General features: G+C 51.5%; 1 protein-coding gene across 1 annotated transcript in view; it reads left to right on the forward strand.

Moving 5' to 3' along the window:
* The first annotated feature begins 5,589 nt into the window (after positions 1-5,589).
* GSTO2 (glutathione S-transferase omega 2) overlaps positions 5,590-21,100 on the forward strand; it is an 87,856-nt gene continuing 72,345 nt past the window's right edge. The window contains 1 exon segment of the mRNA XM_057505389.1: positions 5,590-5,620. Coding sequence (XP_057361372.1) covers positions 5,590-5,620 — 31 coding nt within the window.

Genomic DNA, 21,100 nt, shown 5'->3' on the forward strand with positions numbered 1-21,100 from the left:
ACTGAGGCCTGGTGTTGCAGAGGCTAAGGGACGACAAGGAGGCCTGAGCTCACAGAGACAAGGAAGGGCTCCCCTGAAAGCCCTGAGTCCAGGCCTACATCCCCTTTTCTCTCATTATTCTCCCTGGGCACCTCAAATCCAACCATCGCTGCACGGGTAAGTCCATGTGCTAATACCCAGGCCCTGTGAATGTGACCTTCTTTGGAAGGAAGCATCTTTACAGATGTAATTAAATTAAGGACCTTGAGATGAGCTCAGCTGGCATTACCCAGTGGGGCCTTAATCCAAGTAAGTATCCTTATAGAGAGACAGAAAAGGAAAAAATGGCAAAGAGGAGAAGGCAAGAGAAGTCGCAAGCAGAGACTGGAGCAATACTGCCACAGCCCAGGGATGGCTGGAGTCCTGGGAAGCTGGACAAGGAAAAGAAGTATTCTCCCGTAGAGCCTTAGGAGCGAGTATGGCCCTGTGGGTACCTTGAATTCAGGCTTCTGACCTCAAGAACTTTGCGGGGAGACATTTCCGTTGTGTTCTGGCAGCCCTGGCACACTAATGCAGTCTGAGAGTGAGATGCAACCTCCTGTCCTCACCCAGCTTCCCCACTGACTGTCCCGTTTCTGCCTGGCATTGGCAGTCTCTGCAGCCTGGGGGTTCCATACTGACCGGGCTCCCCATCCTACTGTCAGTGGTATGGGCCTTTGGAATCAGCTCCTCTGAGCACTCATAATTCCCGGCCACCGCAGGTAGCCTCCTCGGCCCTGGAGGTCTCCCTTTCCCATTTCAGTGGGTTTCTGTTCCCAAGTGACATAGGTCAGAGCATTAAGCCTGATGTTCAAGGCCTGGCCCCAGCAAGCCACAGGTGACTCATCAGTTCCCTTCCCACCTGCCTGGCTACTTCAGATTATCGAGCGTTCCCTGAACCCCTCATATACTCCCCCGCCATGTCACACCTCACATCTCTGAAGCCAACACCCTACACCCAGGGGTCCTCACAGGGAACACAAGAGCCTTCCAGACCCTTCCCCAACCCCCAACTCCTGGGACAAATGCTTCTTTCTTGAAAGGGACAGAAGAACTAAGGGAGGGAGATGGCATATTTACTAAGCCCCTCTGAGCGCAGCATCTGGGGCCTTGTGCAGATGTGTGTCCAGACACAGCAGGCACCCTACAAAGGCTTACCCACCTCCCCATCCTTAGCTGCCGCACCTGCGTAGCAGCCCAAGGCGTGGAAGCCGAGCAGAAGCTTGAGGTCCCACCAGTAGGCAGAGAGCCGAGGAGCCACACGCACTTCTCGAAGCCCTTCCAGACCCACCGGCCCCTGGGCACCCGTGCTGCCGCTTCATCATAGTAGGCTGCCTGGGTCTGCTCTCACCCCACTGCCTTCCTGGGCGGTGAGCTCCTCCAGGGCCAGGGCGGGCTTGTCTGTCAGGACATCCCCAAAGCGTCTGATGGAGACCAAAAGCAGGGCTGCTCGCTCATTGCAGTGAGGCCCCACGAACGATGTGTTTCCTGCAGCGAGTATGCACCAGGGGGCCTCCCGTGACCCCGAGAGATTCCCACCTTGGGTTTCTAGACATGAAATCACGGGAGCATGTTAACGATACAAATGCAGCCTAACCATTTCCCACAGCGAAGACGCCCTCACATGCAGTCTGATGTTGGCTTGGCTTGAGCTAGTATTTCTCATAATTTCCAGCAGCCCCAAGCTCCATCTCACCCTCAGAGCACCAGCAAGGAGGGAACATTAACATCCATCTCAGGGCAGGGGTACTAGAACTCCCCAAACTTGTCCCCATTCTTGCCCCACCACTGTGTTCTCTGACCCCTGCCTCCACACAGAGTAGCGAATGCCAAGAACAGCCACACTTTCACTGTGGGGAGGGGAGGGCTGGAGGAAAGCAGACTCCAGACAACAGCAAAAAGGGGCTTCATGGAGAGAGACTGGAGGGGGTGGAGTAGGATCCAGGGAGTAAATACAAAGGGAAACAAAGTGGAGACAAAGCGCTCCCTTGGCCACCCGCTTCCCCTCTCACAGATGAGCAGGGGATGGAAGGAATTAAACAGACTGCTGGCACCACCTTCCTTGTGACCCTTGGATGGGAACAAGAGACCAGGTCAGAAAGTCAACCTGGCCTCTCAGGCACAGGTAGGACGGCCCCCAGCGCTTTTCCACAGCCACAGCAAAAGGCCAGTTTCCCCACCGGCCCTCTAAACCCCACTGCCCACCCCCTACGTCTTACTCACGTCCTGGCTTAGAGGGTTGCTAGTCCCCAAACAGTGCAATCCTAGGCTCTCTCCCACTGTGGTCCCCTGAGGCTTGGGCAGTACCTGACACAAAGCCTGGGCCACAGCTGGGCTGGGGAGAGGGGGAGAGGGGTGGGGAGGAAGGGAAGCCCTCTGGGCCTCACACACACACACTCACTCACATACTCATGTTCTATGCCTGCAAATATCTAAAAACCCTTTCATCTTAATAAAGGCGGACAGCAAGAGACACAAAGGCAAGAGGGAGGCCAACCCAGCTGTAAAAAACGTCAGGGTTTGTGGCTGGCTTCTCTGCTTGTGTTCTGGGCTGCTTGGGCCACACAACAGAGCCAGGCGTCAGCCTGCACTCCCACACTGGGGTCCCATTGGTCAGAGCAAACCAGTTCTCTTTCTCCTTGGAAAGCAGAGCACCTAGACACAAGGCCAGGAACAGTCAGCAAAATTACCCCCAGGATCATCCATGAATGCAGTCACACTTCCTGTGGCTGCACAAAATAACAACCTACAATCACAAGGTTTTCCAGCCACGGGGGTGGAGTGATTCCTGTGCTCTGCCGAGGCTGCACCCGGCACACAGGAGGTGTCCCTAAACTACAGGTACACATGAGTGAGGCTGTGCAGCAAGCAACCCTGCCTGCCACCAAGTTCCAAGTTGCAGGATATAAGTCCTGTTCCAAAACCACCCAGAAGGAAACAGCCCAAAGGTCTTCCACTCAGAAGAGCTTAACACTTTGCAGAGGCTTAGCATACAGCAGGGAAGGAATGGGCCAAACTCTGCAATCAGAAGGTCTGAGTCTGAATCCTGACTGTCCCACTTGTGACAACAGTACCTACTTGATGGCATGGTAGTTGCATGGCCGTGCTCTGCACAGGATGTGACCGGCATTGGTATTAGTGACAAGGGCAGGTCTCTTTGATTTGTTAAATCCCGTTTGGGAGCATCACAGGGACTCCTCTGGGAAGAAGAGGCGACCAACATTCCTGCCCAGGTCCAGAAGCCCAGGGCTATTGCTAAATTGCCTCCTCCACCTGCCCATTTCCTCCTAAAGGCTCCAGGGGCTGCCACAGAGGGAAGCAGGAAACATGGCACCTGGGACGCTCACAGCTCCCTCCCTCCCATCTGGCCGCATCCACACTGACACCTGCACAATTTCTGAGCACCTAGAAGGAGGAACCAGTGTTCATCTCTGATGCCTGGCATTAAAGATGCAGGCGCTCCAAGAATACTTGCTGAATGAATGAATGAATGGAGTCAGGACTGGGAAAAGAACCTCACCTCATTGCTTTTACTCCCAGAAGCAGGAATTTGAAATGGAAATGGAATGGAATTCTTAGATTATGTAACTTCTAAGCGTTTTTTTTTTTTTTTTTCCCTGGGAGGCATGTGGAAGTCAGACAAAGTGCTTACAGAGGCTGAGTTCCTTGAGAAATGTGAGAAAAAAGCCCTCCCAGACACAGCCCTTGGCCACTTTATGTCTGGAGGGCCTTCATCTTTCTGCAGGCTGACTTACTAGCAATGTTACCAACTAAATGAGCTGGGAATGAACCCTGACAGAAGTTTATCTGACCACCCCCCCCTCCACCGCCGCCTCTCCTCTTGACACCTACCTTCTTGCTTGAGAGTCTTACATAATCTGAAGATAAATGGGGGATTACAGGGCAAACTAAGAGAAGCAGAAGAAGCAATTGGTAGAGTGATGAGCAATTCTCTCTTTCTGGAGAAAACCAGACAAGTCGCTTGGCCCCAGCACCCCATGGGAGGGTTTAGTAAATAGCAAACAATGCACCTCATTTATTGAGATTTAAGCATTGTGCAAAATGCTTTACATGTATCATCCTCAAAGTAAACCTCTGAAAGAGGCACTGTCCTCATTTTACACATAAGGAAACTGAGTCACAGAGCAGTTGAGGCCACATACTTAACATCACAGAGCCAGGATTTGAACCCAGGACTGTCCAACTTTCAAGCCTTTGATCTTGCCATAATGCTGTGCTCAGTGACCTGGCATCTGTGAAACAGCAGACGTGTGTCTATGGACTTCCCCTGGTATTGTTTAGGGAAAGGCGGGTGACAATTTAGGAGAAATATGGGCATGAAGCAGGGAAATGAGGTTTGAACTTGAGGCTCCTTCTGCCCAGAGGTTCTCGGAGTATGACCAGGGATATCTGAGATGGGTTTTTTGCCGACAGGATGGGGCAGTCTTCTCTGCAGTGGATTAGAGAAAGGGAGTGAGGGGTCTTCTGATACTGGCTGGTGCATTTTGGGGTGAGGCATCTGGGAGGATATAGTATGGATGCCCTGGGAGCATTTTGGGATGGTATACAGTGGTGGGGCCAAGGCATCCCCACTCTCTCCCTTTCCAGCACACACATGCAGTCCTGTCTCCTCGGTGACTCTGGAACAAATCTCAGCAAAGGACCTTTTCATGAACTTCAGGCAGGTCCCCTAACTGCTAGTAAGAAGCCTACTGAAGCAGGTTCCCAGGAGAACAGTTTGTTAGGAGCATGTGGTTTTGCACCAACAAGCAGGGCCAAAATGATGACACCTTCCCTTTGGTTTGAGGCAGGCTGGTAGGAGACTGTCCTGTGTCTGGTGCAGGGAAATGACCTGGAAGAAAGCAGGAGCATCCCAGGAGAGCTTCAAAGCTGAGCCCTCCTTCCACTATGTTACTGATCGGGACATGAGACATTTGAGAATTATGGGCTTTGTGTTTTTTTCTAGAGACTTCCACCTGAGGGTCTCAAAGTAGTCTGAATATTATCAGATACTGGCTGTTACTAAACCCAGTAAACAGAAGGGAATCTGAGCTCCACCTACTGATATCACACACTGAGTCCAGCAGGAGGGCACCTGGCGGGAGTGACGGCTGATCGTTGTCCGCTCACGTCTGACACTCAGACTGGGGGATTCTCGTGATTGGTAGGACACAGTTGACACCCTTGGTTGTCCTATCCACCACCACTACTCACATCTCGAGTATATCTCAAACACCTCCAAATTACTGCATGAACTACCTGGGAGGAAGGGTGTCCTGCAGGTTTAATTTAACCCACCTAGATGTTTAGGAGCCTGCTCTAGCAGCTCTAGCAGCTCTAGGAGCCTGCTAGAGCTGGTGTGAGACCCTGCTTCCATTTCCAGTTGGCGCCTACTCTTGGGGCAGTGGATTCCAGGCATTCCTTCTCTTGGTGTGCATTCAAAACTCCATGAGGCCACCAGATCGCTAGCACAGCACCTTGCACATCATAGGTGCACAATAAGTACTTGCTTCATTACAGAATGAAGGCTCTCTTTGACCCCCTGAGCCTCCCCACCCATCCAGTAAGGACATGCGCATCCTTGTCTCACTTTCCTTCGGGGGTGAGGGTGGAAAAGGGAAAGCCCATTTTCTAAGCTCCCCGTCACGGCTCCAGACTGCTCTTCCCCTTCTCCCGTCACATTCAGGCTGTAGAAAGGAGGCTCAGAGCCATGGAAGCTGCCAGAGGCCCTGGAAGAAGCTGTGCTTTGTTCCAGGTCACAGCTCAGAGAACTAAACAAGACTGCAGCTGTCTGCACTGCACTGTACTGTATTCCCTGCGGCCGACCCCAAGGCCTGAAGACCCTCCATCTGCCCTCTTTCCCTTGCCCACTCTCTCTGCCAGACACACCTGTGGTACTCCTCCTGTGCACCTTCCCTTCAATAGGCGTCTTACAGTTGGGGTGCTTCTTGTTCCTCCCTGTCTACCTTGAGGTGAAGGGTTCTTCTTGTTCCTCCCTGTCTACCTTGAGGTGAAGGGTGGTTCTGGTTCCTCCCTGTCTACCTTGAGGTGAAGGGTGCTTCTTGTTCCTCTCTGTCTACGTTGAGGTGAAGGGGTTGCCTTGGCAACAGGGATGTCCCTTGTGAGGTGCTTGCATTCCACTGATGTCACAGAGTAGGCCACACAGATGGAGGGGGGATGCACATTCTACAGGAAATATTCACAGACCCCGAAACTGCTCATGAGGTTCTTACAGACCTCTTGGGCACTCCAAAATGACCCTCCTTCCTCTTCTAGAAAACCTTCCCTCCTCTCTGTCCCCTCTGGCTGCCTGTGCAGGACATGCATCAAACCTGACTTTCCCTTTCCAAGAGTTGGCCAAAAAGTCAGGACAAGCAGCTTTGTCCTCCACTCTGAACAAACCAAGCGCAAGAGAACCGATAACTCCTTCCCTCTCACCATCTGGGGCAGTCTGGGTCCCCAGTGCCTTGCCCTTTCCCCAAGCTTTAGAGGAGGGAGCAGTGGCACTGATGGGGACGTTGGGGGCCCAATTCAGTAGAGAATATAGATCCTTCATTGACCACTGTTGTCTTGAGACGCTACTACTGCCTGGATTATGGGTCTGTGCCGGGCACGGTGCTCAGCGCTACCTATGCATGTCCTACAAAGGGTTATTCCCATTTTACCAATGAGGAAACTGAGGCTTGGAATAGAACATTTGCCCAAATACAGAGAACATCCAACTACTGAGCAGGGAGTCAGGACGCAGCCCAAGTCTGCCGTACTTCAAAGCCCATGCGAGTCACACCTCCTTGGTTTGGCGCTCCTGGAGACTGGCTTACTAGAGATGACCCATGAGGGGAGCCCTTAAAGCCCAAAGAGGCCATTTGGGCTGGCCAGCTGGCCTGAGGCAGGCAAAGCAAGCACGACCTTCGGACAGCTTCACTGCATGCGCACGCTGGGGCTGCAGTAAGTGGTCAGCCCCGGCCCTTCCACTTTCCCAAGCCTTCGCTCAGATAGGGACCATGTTTCCTTGCTCTGTGCTTGGCTTCCCGCTGACCCATCCGGGCCACCTAACCATCTTCTAGATTTGCATGAGCATTAACCCCTGTGGCCTGGCCCACCAATCCTGAAACTGTATAGGAGTCACTCAACTTTGGCAAATGCAAGTCTGTGTAACTGGGAGATAATGCTTATAAAACACTAAACAAAACTAGTAAATAAAATAAAAATCACAAAATTATGAAAGAGGAAAAGGAGGAATGCTACCAAGTAAACCCTGCCCCTGAGGCACTGGCCAAAGAGATGTACAAGCCAGACTGACTGGAATACTGGTCTACCTGGCCGGTACCTGTCCACGGGTTAGAGGACCACAGAAATGAACAAAGACCCCGCTATTGGACCTCATTCCCTGACTCCTCCTGCCCTGCTCCAGTGCCACCTTTGCCAAGCATAAGCTGCCTTCTCATCTTTGGTTCCCATGTGGCTTGCCCAGGACGCAGGGAACATATCTCTTCTAGTGTGCATGATGTTCACAAAGTCTCCTTGCAAATTAATAAACTAGCATTGTTTTGTACGCCCAATTCTGGGAGCTTGTTGAGGTGGCTCAGTAGCCCAAGTCCAAACTATCCTGAAAATACTGGAGGTAAAGTTTCTCTGAGTGTGCACAGCTAAAAGCCAGACCCTGGGACAGTAGACATGACCCAGGTAAACACCACCCTTAATGGGAAATCTACTGGGCACCAGCTGGCCCTGCCCAGGGGACATCGATACATCTTAGTAGCTGAGAAGCTTAGTTTGTTTAAAATACCGACTATAGACTGTAGTAGTAATATGCTCTACTCTGTTCTAGTCAATTAAATGCTGAGATATAAAGGGTGGAAAGTAAGTGATCATACATAAAGGAGCTGTGAAATGGAGTTTTGGGAAAGGTTTCCTGAATGAGCTAGGGAAGGACATTTGTGGGTGAACAGGACCTGGATGGGGAAGGGAAGAGGGTACACGTAGGGACTGGGGGATGGGAAGCTGTCTGGACCCTCTCCGCCTTGTTCCACTCCTGGGGACATTCTCTGCTTAGGTGAGGGGCCCTGCATAGCTGTGGTCTCCCCCATCCCACCACACACATCATACCAGAAGGCACTTACTCATCACCCTCATGCCAGGCCACGAACTGGATTTGCCACCCCACACCGCCCAGTGATTAAGTAGGAAAGACATTAGATGCTGGGGCTCAGTCTCCCATCAGCTTTCAAAGCCAGACTTGATCTTTCTTTCCTTGCTTTCTGCTGCCAGGTAAGTTTTCTGTTTTCCAGGACACAGTTAACACCCTTGGTTGTCCTCTCTACCACCACTCCCCAGACCTCGAGTATATCACAAACACCTCCGAATTACTGCATGAGCTTCCTGGGAGGAAGGGAACCTGCAGGTTTTATTTAACCCACCTAGATGTTTAGGAGCCTGCTCTAGCAGCTCTAGCAGCTCTAGGAGCCTGCTAGAGCTGGTGTGAGACCCTGCTTCCATTTCCAGTTGGCGCCTACTCTTGGGGCAGTGGATTCCAGGCATTCCTTCTCTTGGTGTGCATTCAAAACTCCATGAGGCCACCAGATCGCTAGCACAGCACCTTGCACATCATAGGTGCACAATAAGTACTTGCTTCATTACAGAATGAAGGCTCTCTTTGAGCCCCTGAGCCTCCCCACCCATCCAGTAAGGACATGCGCATCCTTGTCTCACTTTCCTTCGGGGGTGAGGGTGGAAAAGGGAAAGCCCATTTTCTAAGCTCCCCGTCACGGCTCCAGACTGCTCTTCCCCTTCTCCCGTCACATTCAGGCTGTAGAAAGGAGGCTCAGAGCCATGGAAGCTGCCAGAGGCCCTGGAAGAAGCTGTGCTTTGTTCCAGGTCACAGCTCAGAGAACTAAACAAGACTGCAGCTGTCTGCACTGCACTGTACTGTATTCCCTGCGGCCGACCCCAAGGCCTGAAGACCCTCCATCTGCCCTCTTTCCCTTGCCCACTCTCTCTGCCAGACACACCTGTGGTACTCCTCCTGTGCACCTTCCCTTCAATAGGCGTCTTACAGTTGGGGTGCTTCTTGTTCCTCCCTGTCTACCTTGAGGTGAAGGGTTCTTCTTGTTCCTCCCTGTCTACCTTGAGGTGAAGGGTGGTTCTGGTTCCTCCCTGTCTACCTTGAGGTGAAGGGTGCTTCTTGTTCCTCTCTGTCTACGTTGAGGTGAAGGGGTTGCCTTGGCAACAGGGATGTCCCTTGTGAGGTGCTTGCATTCCACTGATGTCACAGAGTAGGCCACACAGATGGAGGGGGGATGCACATTCTACAGGAAATATTCACAGACCCCGAAACTGCTCATGAGGTTCTTACAGACCTCTTGGGCACTCCAAAATGACCCTCCTTCCTCTTCTAGAAAACCTTCCCTCCTCTCTGTCCCCTCTGGCTGCCTGTGCAGGACATGCATCAAACCTGACTTTCCCTTTCCAAGAGTTGGCCAAAAAGTCAGGACAAGCAGCTTTGTCCTCCACTCTGAACAAACCAAGCGCAAGAGAACCGATAACTCCTTCCCTCTCACCATCTGGGGCAGTCTGGGTCCCCAGTGCCTTGCCCTTTCCCCAAGCTTTAGAGGAGGGAGCAGTGGCACTGATGGGGACGTTGGGGGCCCAATTCAGTAGAGAATATAGATCCTTCATTGACCACTGTTGTCTTGAGACGCTACTACTGCCTGGATTATGGGTCTGTGCCGGGCACGGTGCTCAGCGCTACCTATGCATGTCCTACAAAGGGTTATTCCCATTTTACCAATGAGGAAACTGAGGCTTGGAATAGAACATTTGCCCAAATACAGAGAACATCCAACTACTGAGCAGGGAGTCAGGACGCAGCCCAAGTCTGCCGTACTTCAAAGCCCATGCGAGTCACACCTCCTTGGTTTGGCGCTCCTGGAGACTGGCTTACTAGAGATGACCCATGAGGGGAGCCCTTAAAGCCCAAAGAGGCCATTTGGGCTGGCCAGCTGGCCTGAGGCAGGCAAAGCAAGCACGACCTTCGGACAGCTTCACTGCATGCGCACGCTGGGGCTGCAGTAAGTGGTCAGCCCCGGCCCTTCCACTTTCCCAAGCCTTCGCTCAGATAGGGACCATGTTTCCTTGCTCTGTGCTTGGCTTCCCGCTGACCCATCCGGGCCACCTAACCATCTTCTAGATTTGCATGAGCATTAACCCCTGTGGCCTGGCCCACCAATCCTGAAACTGTATAGGAGTCACTCAACTTTGGCAAATGCAAGTCTGTGTAACTGGGAGATAATGCTTATAAAACACTAAACAAAACTAGTAAATAAAATAAAAATCACAAAATTATGAAAGAGGAAAAGGAGGAATGCTACCAAGTAAACCCTGCCCCTGAGGCACTGGCCAAAGAGATGTACAAGCCAGACTGACTGGAATACTGGTCTACCTGGCCGGTACCTGTCCACGGGTTAGAGGACCACAGAAATGAACAAAGACCCCGCTATTGGACCTCATTCCCTGACTCCTCCTGCCCTGCTCCAGTGCCACCTTTGCCAAGCATAAGCTGCCTTCTCATCTTTGGTTCCCATGTGGCTTGCCCAGGACGCAGGGAACATATCTCTTCTAGTGTGCATGATGTTCACAAAGTCTCCTTGCAAATTAATAAACTAGCATTGTTTTGTACACCCAATTCTGGGAGCTTGTTGAGGTGGCTCAGTAGCCCAAGTCCAAACTATCCTGAAAATACTGGAGGTAAAGTTTCTCTGAGTGTGCACAGCTAAAAGCCAGACCCTGGGACAGTAGACATGACCCAGGTAAACACCACCCTTAATGGGAAATCTACTGGGCACCAGCTGGCCCTGCCCAGGGGACATCGATACATCTTAGTAGCTGAGAAGCTTAGTTTGTTTAAAATACCGACTATAGACTGTAGTAGTAATATGCTCTACTCTGTTCTAGTCAATTAAATGCTGAGATATAAAGGGTGGAAAGTAAGTGATCATACATAAAGGAGCTGTGAAATGGAGTTTTGGGAAAGGTTTCCTGAATGAGCTAGGGAAGGACATTTGTGGGTGAACAGGACCTGGATGGGGAAGGGAAGAGGGTACACGTAGGGACTGGGGGATGGGAAGCTGTCTGGACCCTCTCCGCCTTGTTCCACTCCTGGGGACATTCTCTGCTTAGGTGAGGGGCCCTGCATAGCTGTGGTCTCCCCCATCCCACCACACACATCATACCAGAAGGCACTTACTCATCACCCTCATGCCAGGCCACGAACTGGATTTGCCACCCCACACCGCCCAGTGATTAAGTAGGAAAGACATTAGATGCTGGGGCTCAGTCTCCCATCAGCTTTCAAAGCCAGACTTGATCTTTCTTTCCTTGCTTTCTGCTGCCAGGTAAGTTTTCTATTTTCCAGGACACAGTTAACACCCTTGGTTGTCCTCTCTACCACCACTCCCCAGACCTCGAGTATATCACAAACACCTCCGAATTACTGCATGAGCTTCCTGGGAGGAAGGGAACCTGCAGGTTTTATTTAACCCACCTAGATGTTTAGGAGCCTGCTCTAGCAGCTCTAGCAGCTCTAGGAGCCTGCTAGAGCTGGTGTGAGACCCTGCTTCCATTTCCAGTTGGCGCCTACTCTTGGGGCAGTGGATTCCAGGCATTCCTTCTCTTGGTGTGCATTCAAAACTCCATGAGGCCACCAGATCGCTAGCACAGCACCTTGCACATCATAGGTGCACAATAAGTACTTGCTTCATTACAGAATGAAGGCTCTCTTTGAGCCCCTGAGCCTCCCCACCCATCCAGTAAGGACATGCGCATCCTTGTCTCACTTTCCTTCGGGGGTGAGGGTGGAAAAGGGAAAGCCCATTTTCTAAGCTCCCCGTCACGGCTCCAGACTGCTCTTCCCCTTCTCCCGTCACATTCAGGCTGTAGAAAGGAGGCTCAGAGCCATGGAAGCTGCCAGAGGCCCTGGAAGAAGCTGTGCTTTGTTCCAGGTCACAGCTCAGAGAACTAAACAAGACTGCAGCTGTCTGCACTGCACTGTACTGTATTCCCTGCGGCCGACCCCAAGGCCTGAAGACCCTCCATCTGCCCTCTTTCCCTTGCCCACTCTCTCTGCCAGACACACCTGTGGTACTCCTCCTGTGCACCTTCCCTTCAATAGGCGTCTTACAGTTGGGGTGCTTCTTGTTCCTCCCTGTCTACCTTGAGGTGAAGGGTTCTTCTTGTTCCTCCCTGTCTACCTTGAGGTGAAGGGTGGTTCTGGTTCCTCCCTGTCTACCTTGAGGTGAAGGGTGCTTCTTGTTCCTCTCTGTCTACGTTGAGGTGAAGGGGTTGCCTTGGCAACAGGGATGTCCCTTGTGAGGTGCTTGCATTCCACTGATGTCACAGAGTAGGCCACACAGATGGAGGGGGGATGCACATTCTACAGGAAATATTCACAGACCCCGAAACTGCTCATGAGGTTCTTACAGACCTCTTGGGCACTCCAAAATGACCCTCCTTCCTCTTCTAGAAAACCTTCCCTCCTCTCTGTCCCCTCTGGCTGCCTGTGCAGGACATGCATCAAACCTGACTTTCCCTTTCCAAGAGTTGGCCAAAAAGTCAGGACAAGCAGCTTTGTCCTCCACTCTGAACAAACCAAGCGCAAGAGAACCGATAACTCCTTCCCTCTCACCATCTGGGGCAGTCTGGGTCCCCAGTGCCTTGCCCTTTCCCCAAGCTTTAGAGGAGGGAGCAGTGGCACTGATGGGGACGTTGGGGGCCCAATTCAGTAGAGAATATAGATCCTTCATTGACCACTGTTGTCTTGAGACGCTACTACTGCCTGGATTATGGGTCTGTGCCGGGCACGGTGCTCAGCGCTACCTATGCATGTCCTACAAAGGGTTATTCCCATTTTACCAATGAGGAAACTGAGGCTTGGAATAGAACATTTGCCCAAATACAGAGAACATCCAACTACTGAGCAGGGAGTCAGGACGCAGCCCAAGTCTGCCGTACTTCAAAGCCCATGCGAGTCACACCTCCTTGGTTTGGCGCTCCTGGAGACTGGCTTACTAGAGATGACCCATGAGGGGAGCCCTTAAAGCCCAAAGAGGCCATTTGGGCTGGCCAGCTGGCCTGAGGCAGGCAAAGCAAGCACGACCTTCGGACAGCTTCACTGCATGCGCACGCTGGGGCTGCAGTAAGTGGTCAGCCCCGGCCCTTCCACTTTCCCAAGCCTTCGCTCAGATAGGGACCATGTTTCCTTGCTCTGTGCTTGGCTTCCCGCTGACCCATCCGGGCCACCTAACCATCTTCTAGATTTGCATGAGCATTAACCCCTGTGGCCTGGCCCACCAATCCTGAAACTGTATAGGAGTCACTCAACTTTGGCAAATGCAAGTCTGTGTAACTGGGAGATAATGCTTATAAAACACTAAACAAAACTAGTAAATAAAATAAAAATCACAAAATTATGAAAGAGGAAAAGGAGGAATGCTACCAAGTAAACCCTGCCCCTGAGGCACTGGCCAAAGAGATGTACAAGCCAGACTGACTGGAATACTGGTCTACCTGGCCGGTACCTGTCCACGGGTTAGAGGACCACAGAAATGAACAAAGACCCCGCTATTGGACCTCATTCCCTGACTCCTCCTGCCCTGCTCCAGTGCCACCTTTGCCAAGCATAAGCTGCCTTCTCATCTTTGGTTCCCATGTGGCTTGCCCAGGACGCAGGGAACATATCTCTTCTAGTGTGCATGATGTTCACAAAGTCTCCTTGCAAATTAATAAACTAGCATTGTTTTGTACGCCCAATTCTGGGAGCTTGTTGAGGTGGCTCAGTAGCCCAAGTCCAAACTATCCTGAAAATACTGGAGGTAAAGTTTCTCTGAGTGTGCACAGCTAAAAGCCAGACCCTGGGACAGTAGACATGACCCAGGTAAACACCACCCTTAATGGGAAATCTACTGGGCACCAGCTGGCCCTGCCCAGGGGACATCGATACATCTTAGTAGCTGAGAAGCTTAGTTTGTTTAAAATACCGACTATAGACTGTAGTAGTAATATGCTCTACTCTGTTCTAGTCAATTAAATGCTGAGATATAAAGGGTGGAAAGTAAGTGATCATACATAAAGGAGCTGTGAAATGGAGTTTTGGGAAAGGTTTCCTGAATGAGCTAGGGAAGGACATTTGTGGGTGAACAGGACCTGGATGGGGAAGGGAAGAGGGTACACGTAGGGACTGGGGGATGGGAAGCTGTCTGGACCCTCTCCGCCTTGTTCCACTCCTGGGGACATTCTCTGCTTAGGTGAGGGGCCCTGCATAGCTGTGGTCTCCCCCATCCCACCACACACATCATACCAGAAGGCACTTACTCATCACCCTCATGCCAGGCCACGAACTGGATTTGCCACCCCACACCGCCCAGTGATTAAGTAGGAAAGACATTAGATGCTGGGGCTCAGTCTCCCATCAGCTTTCAAAGCCAGACTTGATCTTTCTTTCCTTGCTTTCTGCTGCCAGGTAAGTTTTCTGTTTTCCAGGACACAGTTAACACCCTTGGTTGTCCTCTCTACCACCACTCCCCAGACCTCGAGTATATCACAAACACCTCCGAATTACTGCATGAGCTTCCTGGGAGGAAGGGAACCTGCAGGTTTTATTTAACCCACCTAGATGTTTAGGAGCCTGCTCTAGCAGCTCTAGCAGCTCTAGGAGCCTGCTAGAGCTGGTGTGAGACCCTGCTTCCATTTCCAGTTGGCGCCTACTCTTGGGGCAGTGGATTCCAGGCATTCCTTCTCTTGGTGTGCATTCAAAACTCCATGAGGCCACCAGATCGCTAGCACAGCACCTTGCACATCATAGGTGCACAATAAGTACTTGCTTCATTACAGAATGAAGGCTCTCTTTGAGCCCCTGAGCCTCCCCACCCATCCAGTAAGGACATGCGCATCCTTGTCTCACTTTCCTTCGGGGGTGAGGGTGGAAAAGGGAAAGCCCATTTTCTAAGCTCCCTGTCACGGCTCCAGACTGCTCTTCCCCTTCTCCCGTCACATTCAGGCTGTAGAAAGGAGGCTCAGAGCCATGGAAGCTGCCAGAGGCCCTGGAAGAAGCTGTGCTTTGTTCCAGGTCACAGCTCAGAGAACTAAACAAGACTGCAGCTGTCTGCACTGCACTGTACTGTATTCCCTGCGGCCGACCCCAAGGCCTGAAGACCCTCCATCTGCCCTCTTTCCCTTGCCCACTCTCTCTGCCAGACACACCTGTGGTACTCCTCCTGTGCACCTTCCCTTCAATAGGCGTCTTACAGTTGGGGTGCTTCTTGTTCCTCCCTGTCTACCTTGAGGTGAAGGGTTCTTCTTGTTCCTCCCTGTCTACCTTGAGGTGAAGGGTGGTTCTGGTTCCTCCCTGTCTACCTTGAGGTGAAGGGTGCTTCTTGTTCCTCTCTGTCTACGTTGAGGTGAAGGGGTTGCCTTGGCAACAGGGATGTCCCTTGTGAGGTGCTTGCATTCCACTGATGTCACAGAGTAGGCCACACAGATGGAGGGGGGATGCACATTCTACAGGAAATATTCACAGACCCCGAAACTGCTCATGAGGTTCTTACAGACCTCTTGGGCACTCCAAAATGACCCTCCTTCCTCTTCTAGAAAACCTTCCCTCCTCTCTGTCCCCTCTGGCTGCCTGTGCAGGACATGCATCAAACCTGACTTTCCCTTTCCAAGAGTTGGCCAAAAAGTCAGGACAAGCAGCTTTGTCCTCCACTCTGAACAAACCAAGCGCAAGAGAACCGATAACTCCTTCCCTCTCACCATCTGGGGCAGTCTGGGTCCCCAGTGCCTTGCCCTTTCCCCAAGCTTTAGAGGAGGGAGCAGTGGCACTGATGGGGACGTTGGGGGCCCAATTCAGTAGAGAATATAGATCCTTCATTGACCACTGTTGTCTTGAGACGCTACTACTGCCTGGATTATGGGTCTGTGCCGGGCACGGTGCTCAGCGCTACCTATGCATGTCCTACAAAGGGTTATTCCCATTTTACCAATGAGGAAACTGAGGCTTGGAATAGAACATTTGCCCAAATACAGAGAACATCCAACTACTGAGCAGGGAGTCAGGACGCAGCCCAAGTCTGCCGTACTTCAAAGCCCATGCGAGTCACACCTCCTTGGTTTGGCGCTCCTGGAGACTGGCTTACTAGAGATGACCCATGAGGGGAGCCCTTAAAGCCCAAAGAGGCCATTTGGGCTGGCCAGCTGGCCTGAGGCAGGCAAAGCAAGCACGACCTTTGGACAGCTTCACTGCATGCGCACGCTGGGGCTGCAGTAAGTGGTCAGCCCCGGCCCTTCCACTTTCCCAAGCCTTCGCTCAGATAGGGACCATGTTTCCTTGCTCTGTGCTTGGCTTCCCGCTGACCCATCCGGGCCACCTAACCATCTTCTAGATTTGCATGAGCATTAACCCCTGTGGCCTGGCCCACCAATCCTGAAACTGTATAGGAGTCACTCAACTTTGGCAAATGCAAGTCTGTGTAACTGGGAGATAATGCTTATAAAACACTAAACAAAACTAGTAAATAAAATAAAAATCACAAAATTATGAAAGAGGAAAAGGAGGAATGCTACCAAGTAAACCCTGCCCCTGAGGCACTGGCCAAAGAGATGTACAAGCCAGACTGACTGGAATACTGGTCTACCTGGCCGGTACCTGTCCACGGGTTAGAGGACCACAGAAATGAACAAAGACCCCGCTATTGGACCTCATTCCCTGACTCCTCCTGCCCTGCTCCAGTGCCACCTTTGCCAAGCATAAGCTGCCTTCTCATCTTTGGTTCCCATGTGGCTTGCCCAGGACGCAGGGAACATATCTCTTCTAGTGTGCATGATGTTCACAAAGTCTCCTTGCAAATTAATAAACTAGCATTGTTTTGTACGCCCAATTCTGGGAGCTTGTTGAGGTGGCTCAGTAGCCCAAGTCCAAACTATCCTGAAAATACTGGAGGTAAAGTTTCTCTGAGTGTGCACAGCTAAAAGCCAGACCCTGGGACAGTAGACATGACCCAGGTAAACACCACCCTTAATGGGAAATCTACTGGGCACCAGCTGGCCCTGCCCAGGGGACATCGATACATCTTAGTAGCTGAGAAGCTTAGTTTGTTTAAAATACCGACTATAGACTGTAGTAGTAATATGCTCTACTCTGTTCTAGTCAATTAAATGCTGAGATATAAAGGGTGGAAAGTAAGTGATCATACATAAAGGAGCTGTGAAATGGAGTTTTGGGAAAGGTTTCCTGAATGAGCTAGGGAAGGACATTTGTGGGTGAACAGGACCTGGATGGGGAAGGGAAGAGGGTACACGTAGGGACTGGGGGATGGGAAGCTGTCTGGACCCTCTCCGCCTTGTTCCACTCCTGGGGACATTCTCTGCTTAGGTGAGGGGCCCTGCATAGCTGTGGTCTCCCCCATCCCACCACACACATCATACCAGAAGGCACTTACTCATCACCCTCATGCCAGGCCACAAACTGGATTTGCCACCCCACACCGCCCAGTGATTAAGTAGGAAAGACATTAGATGCTGGGGCTCAGTCTCCCATCAGCTTTCAAAGCCAGACTTGATCTTTCTTTCCTTGCTTTCTGCTGCCAGGTAAGTTTTCTGTTTTCCAGGACACAGTTAACACCCTTGGTTGTCCTCTCTACCACCACTCCCCAGACCTCGAGTATATCACAAACACCTCCGAATTACTGCATGAGCTTCCTGGGAGGAAGGGAACCTGCAGGTTTTATTTAACCCACCTAGATGTTTAGGAGCCTGCTCTAGCAGCTCTAGCAGCTCTAGGAGCCTGCTAGAGCTGGTGTGAGACCCTGCTTCCATTTCCAGTTGGCGCCTACTCTTGGGGCAGTGGATTCCAGGCATTCCTTCTCTTGGTGTGCATTCAAAACTCCATGAGGCCACCAGATCGCTAGCACAGCACCTCGCACATCATAGGTACACAATAAGTACTTGCTTCATTACAGAATGAAGGCTCTCTTTGAGCCCCTGAGCCTCCCCACCCATCCAGTAAGGACATGCGCATCCTTGTCTCACTTTCCTTCGGGGGTGAGGGTGGAAAAGGGAAAGCCCATTTTCTAAGCTCCCCGTCACGGCTCCAGACTGCTCTTCCCCTTCTCCCGTCACATTCAGGCTGTAGAAAGGAGGCTCAGAGCCATGGAAGCTGCCAGAGGCCCTGGAAGAAGCTGTGCTTTGTTCCAGGTCACAGCTCAGAGAACTAAACAAGACTGCAGCTGTCTGCACTGCACTGTACTGTATTCCCTGCGGCCGACCCCAAGGCCTGAAGACCCTCCATCTGCCCTCTTTCCCTTGCCCACTCTCTGCCAGACACACCTGTGGTACTCCTCCTGTGCACCTTCCCTTCAATAGGCGTCTTACAGTTGGGGTGCTTCTTGTTCCTCCCTGTCTACCTTGAGGTGAAGGGTTCTTCTTGTTCCTCCCTGTCTACCTTGAGGTGAAGGGTGGTTCTGGTTCCTCCCTGTCTACCTTGAGGTGAAGGGTGCTTCTTGTTCCTCTCTGTCTACGTTGAGGTGAAGGGGTTGCCTTGGCAACAGGGATGTCCCTTGTGAGGTGCTTGCATTCCACTGATGTCACAGAGTAGGCCACACAGATGGAGGGGGGATGCACATTCTACAGGAAATATTCACAGACCCCGAAACTGCTCATGAGGTTCTTACAGACCTCTTGGGCACTCCAAAATGACCCTCCTTCCTCTTCTAGAAAACCTTCCCTCCTCTCTGTCCCCTCTGGCTGCCTGTGCAGGACATGCATCAAACCTGACTTTCCCTTTCCAAGAGTTGGCCAAAAAGTCAGGACAAGCAGCTTTGTCCTCCACTCTGAACAAACCAAGCGCAAGAGAACCGATAACTCCTTCCCTCTCACCATCTGGGGCAGTCTGGGTCCCCAGTGCCTTGCCCTTTCCCCAAGCTTTAGAGGAGGGAGCAGTGGCACTGATGGGGACGTTGGGGGCCCAATTCAGTAGAGAATATAGATCCTTCATTGACCACTGTTGTCTTGAGACGCTACTACTGCCTGGATTATGGGTCTGTGCCGGGCACGGTGCTCAGCGCTACCTATGCATGTCCTACAAAGGGTTATTCCCATTTTACCAATGAGGAAACTGAGGCTTGGAATAGAACATTTGCCCAAATACAGAGAACATCCAACTACTGAGCAGGGAGTCAGGACGCAGCCCAAGTCTGCCGTACTTCAAAGCCCATGCGAGTCACACCTCCTTGGTTTGGCGCTCCTGGAGACTGGCTTACTAGAGATGACCCATGAGGGGAGCCCTTAAAGCCCAAAGAGGCCATTTGGGCTGGCCAGCTGGCCTGAGGCAGGCAAAGCAAGCACGACCTTCGGACAGCTTCACTGCATGCGCACGCTGGGGCTGCAGTAAGTGGTCAGCCCCGGCCCTTCCACTTTCCCAAGCCTTCGCTCAGATAGGGACCATGTTTCCTTGCTCTGTGCTTGGCTTCCCGCTGACCCATCCGGGCCACCTAACCATCTTCTAGATTTGCATGAGCATTAACCCCTGTGGCCTGGCCCACCAATCCTGAAACTGTATAGGAGTCACTCAACTTTGGCAAATGCAAGTCTGTGTAACTGGGAGATAATGCTTATAAAACACTAAACAAAACTAGTAAATAAAATAAAAATCACAAAATTATGAAAGAGGAAAAGGAGGAATGCTACCAAGTAAACCCTGCCCCTGAGGCACTGGCCAAAGAGATGTACAAGCCAGACTGACTGGAATACTGGTCTACCTGGCCGGTACCTGTCCACGGGTTAGAGGACCACAGAAATGAACAAAGACCCCGCTATTGGACCTCATTCCCTGACTCCTCCTGCCCTGCTCCAGTGCCACCTTTGCCAAGCATAAGCTGCCTTCTCATCTTTGGTTCCCATGTGGCTTGCCCAGGACGCAGGGAACATATCTCTTCTAGTGTGCATGATGTTCACAAAGTCTCCTTGCAAATTAATAAACTAGCATTGTTTTGTACACCCAATTCTGGGAGCTTGTTGAGGTGGCTCAGTAGCCCAAGTCCAAACTATCCTGAAAATACTGGAGGTAAAGTTTCTCTGAGTGTGCACAGCTAAAAGCCAGACCCTGGGACAGTAGACATGACCCAGGTAAACACCACCCTTAATGGGAAATCTACTGGGCACCAGCTGGCCCTGCCCAGGGGACATCGATACATCTTAGTAGCTGAGAAGCTTAGTTTGTTTAAAATACCGACTATAGACTGTAGTAGTAATATGCTCTACTCTGTTCTAGTCAATTAAATGCTGAGATATAAAGGGTGGAAAGTAAGTGATCATACATAAAGGAGCTGTGAAATGGAGTTTTGGGAAAGGTTTCCTGAATGAGCTAGGGAAGGACATTTGTGGGTGAACAGGACCTGGATGGGGAAGGGAAGAGGGTACACGTAGGGACTGGGGGATGGGAAGCTGTCTGGACCCTCTCCGCCTTGTTCCACTCCTGGGGACATTCTCTGCTTAGGTGAGGGGCCCTGCATAGCTGTGGTCTCCCCCATCCCACCACACACATCATACCAGAAGGCACTTACTCATCACCCTCATGCCAGGCCACGAACTGGATTTGCCACCCCACACCGCCCAGTGATTAAGTAGGAAAGACATTAGATGCTGGGGCTCAGTCTCCCATCAGCTTTCAAAGCCAGACTTGATCTTTCTTTCCTTGCTTTCTGCTGCCAGGTAAGTTTTCTATTTTCCAGGACACAGTTAACACCCTTGGTTGTCCTCTCTACCACCACTCCCCAGACCTCGAGTATATCACAAACACCTCCGAATTACTGCATGAGCTTCCTGGGAGGAAGGGAACCTGCAGGTTTTATTTAACCCACCTAGATGTTTAGGAGCCTGCTCTAGCAGCTCTAGCAGCTCTAGGAGCCTGCTAGAGCTGGTGTGAGACCCTGCTTCCATTTCCAGTTGGCGCCTACTCTTGGGGCAGTGGATTCCAGGCATTCCTTCTCTTGGTGTGCATTCAAAACTCCATGAGGCCACCAGATCGCTAGCACAG

Source organism: Manis pentadactyla, chromosome 8, assembly GCF_030020395.1.
Source record: "Manis pentadactyla isolate mManPen7 chromosome 8, mManPen7.hap1, whole genome shotgun sequence".
NCBI classification, from domain to species: domain Eukaryota; kingdom Metazoa; phylum Chordata; class Mammalia; order Pholidota; family Manidae; genus Manis; species Manis pentadactyla.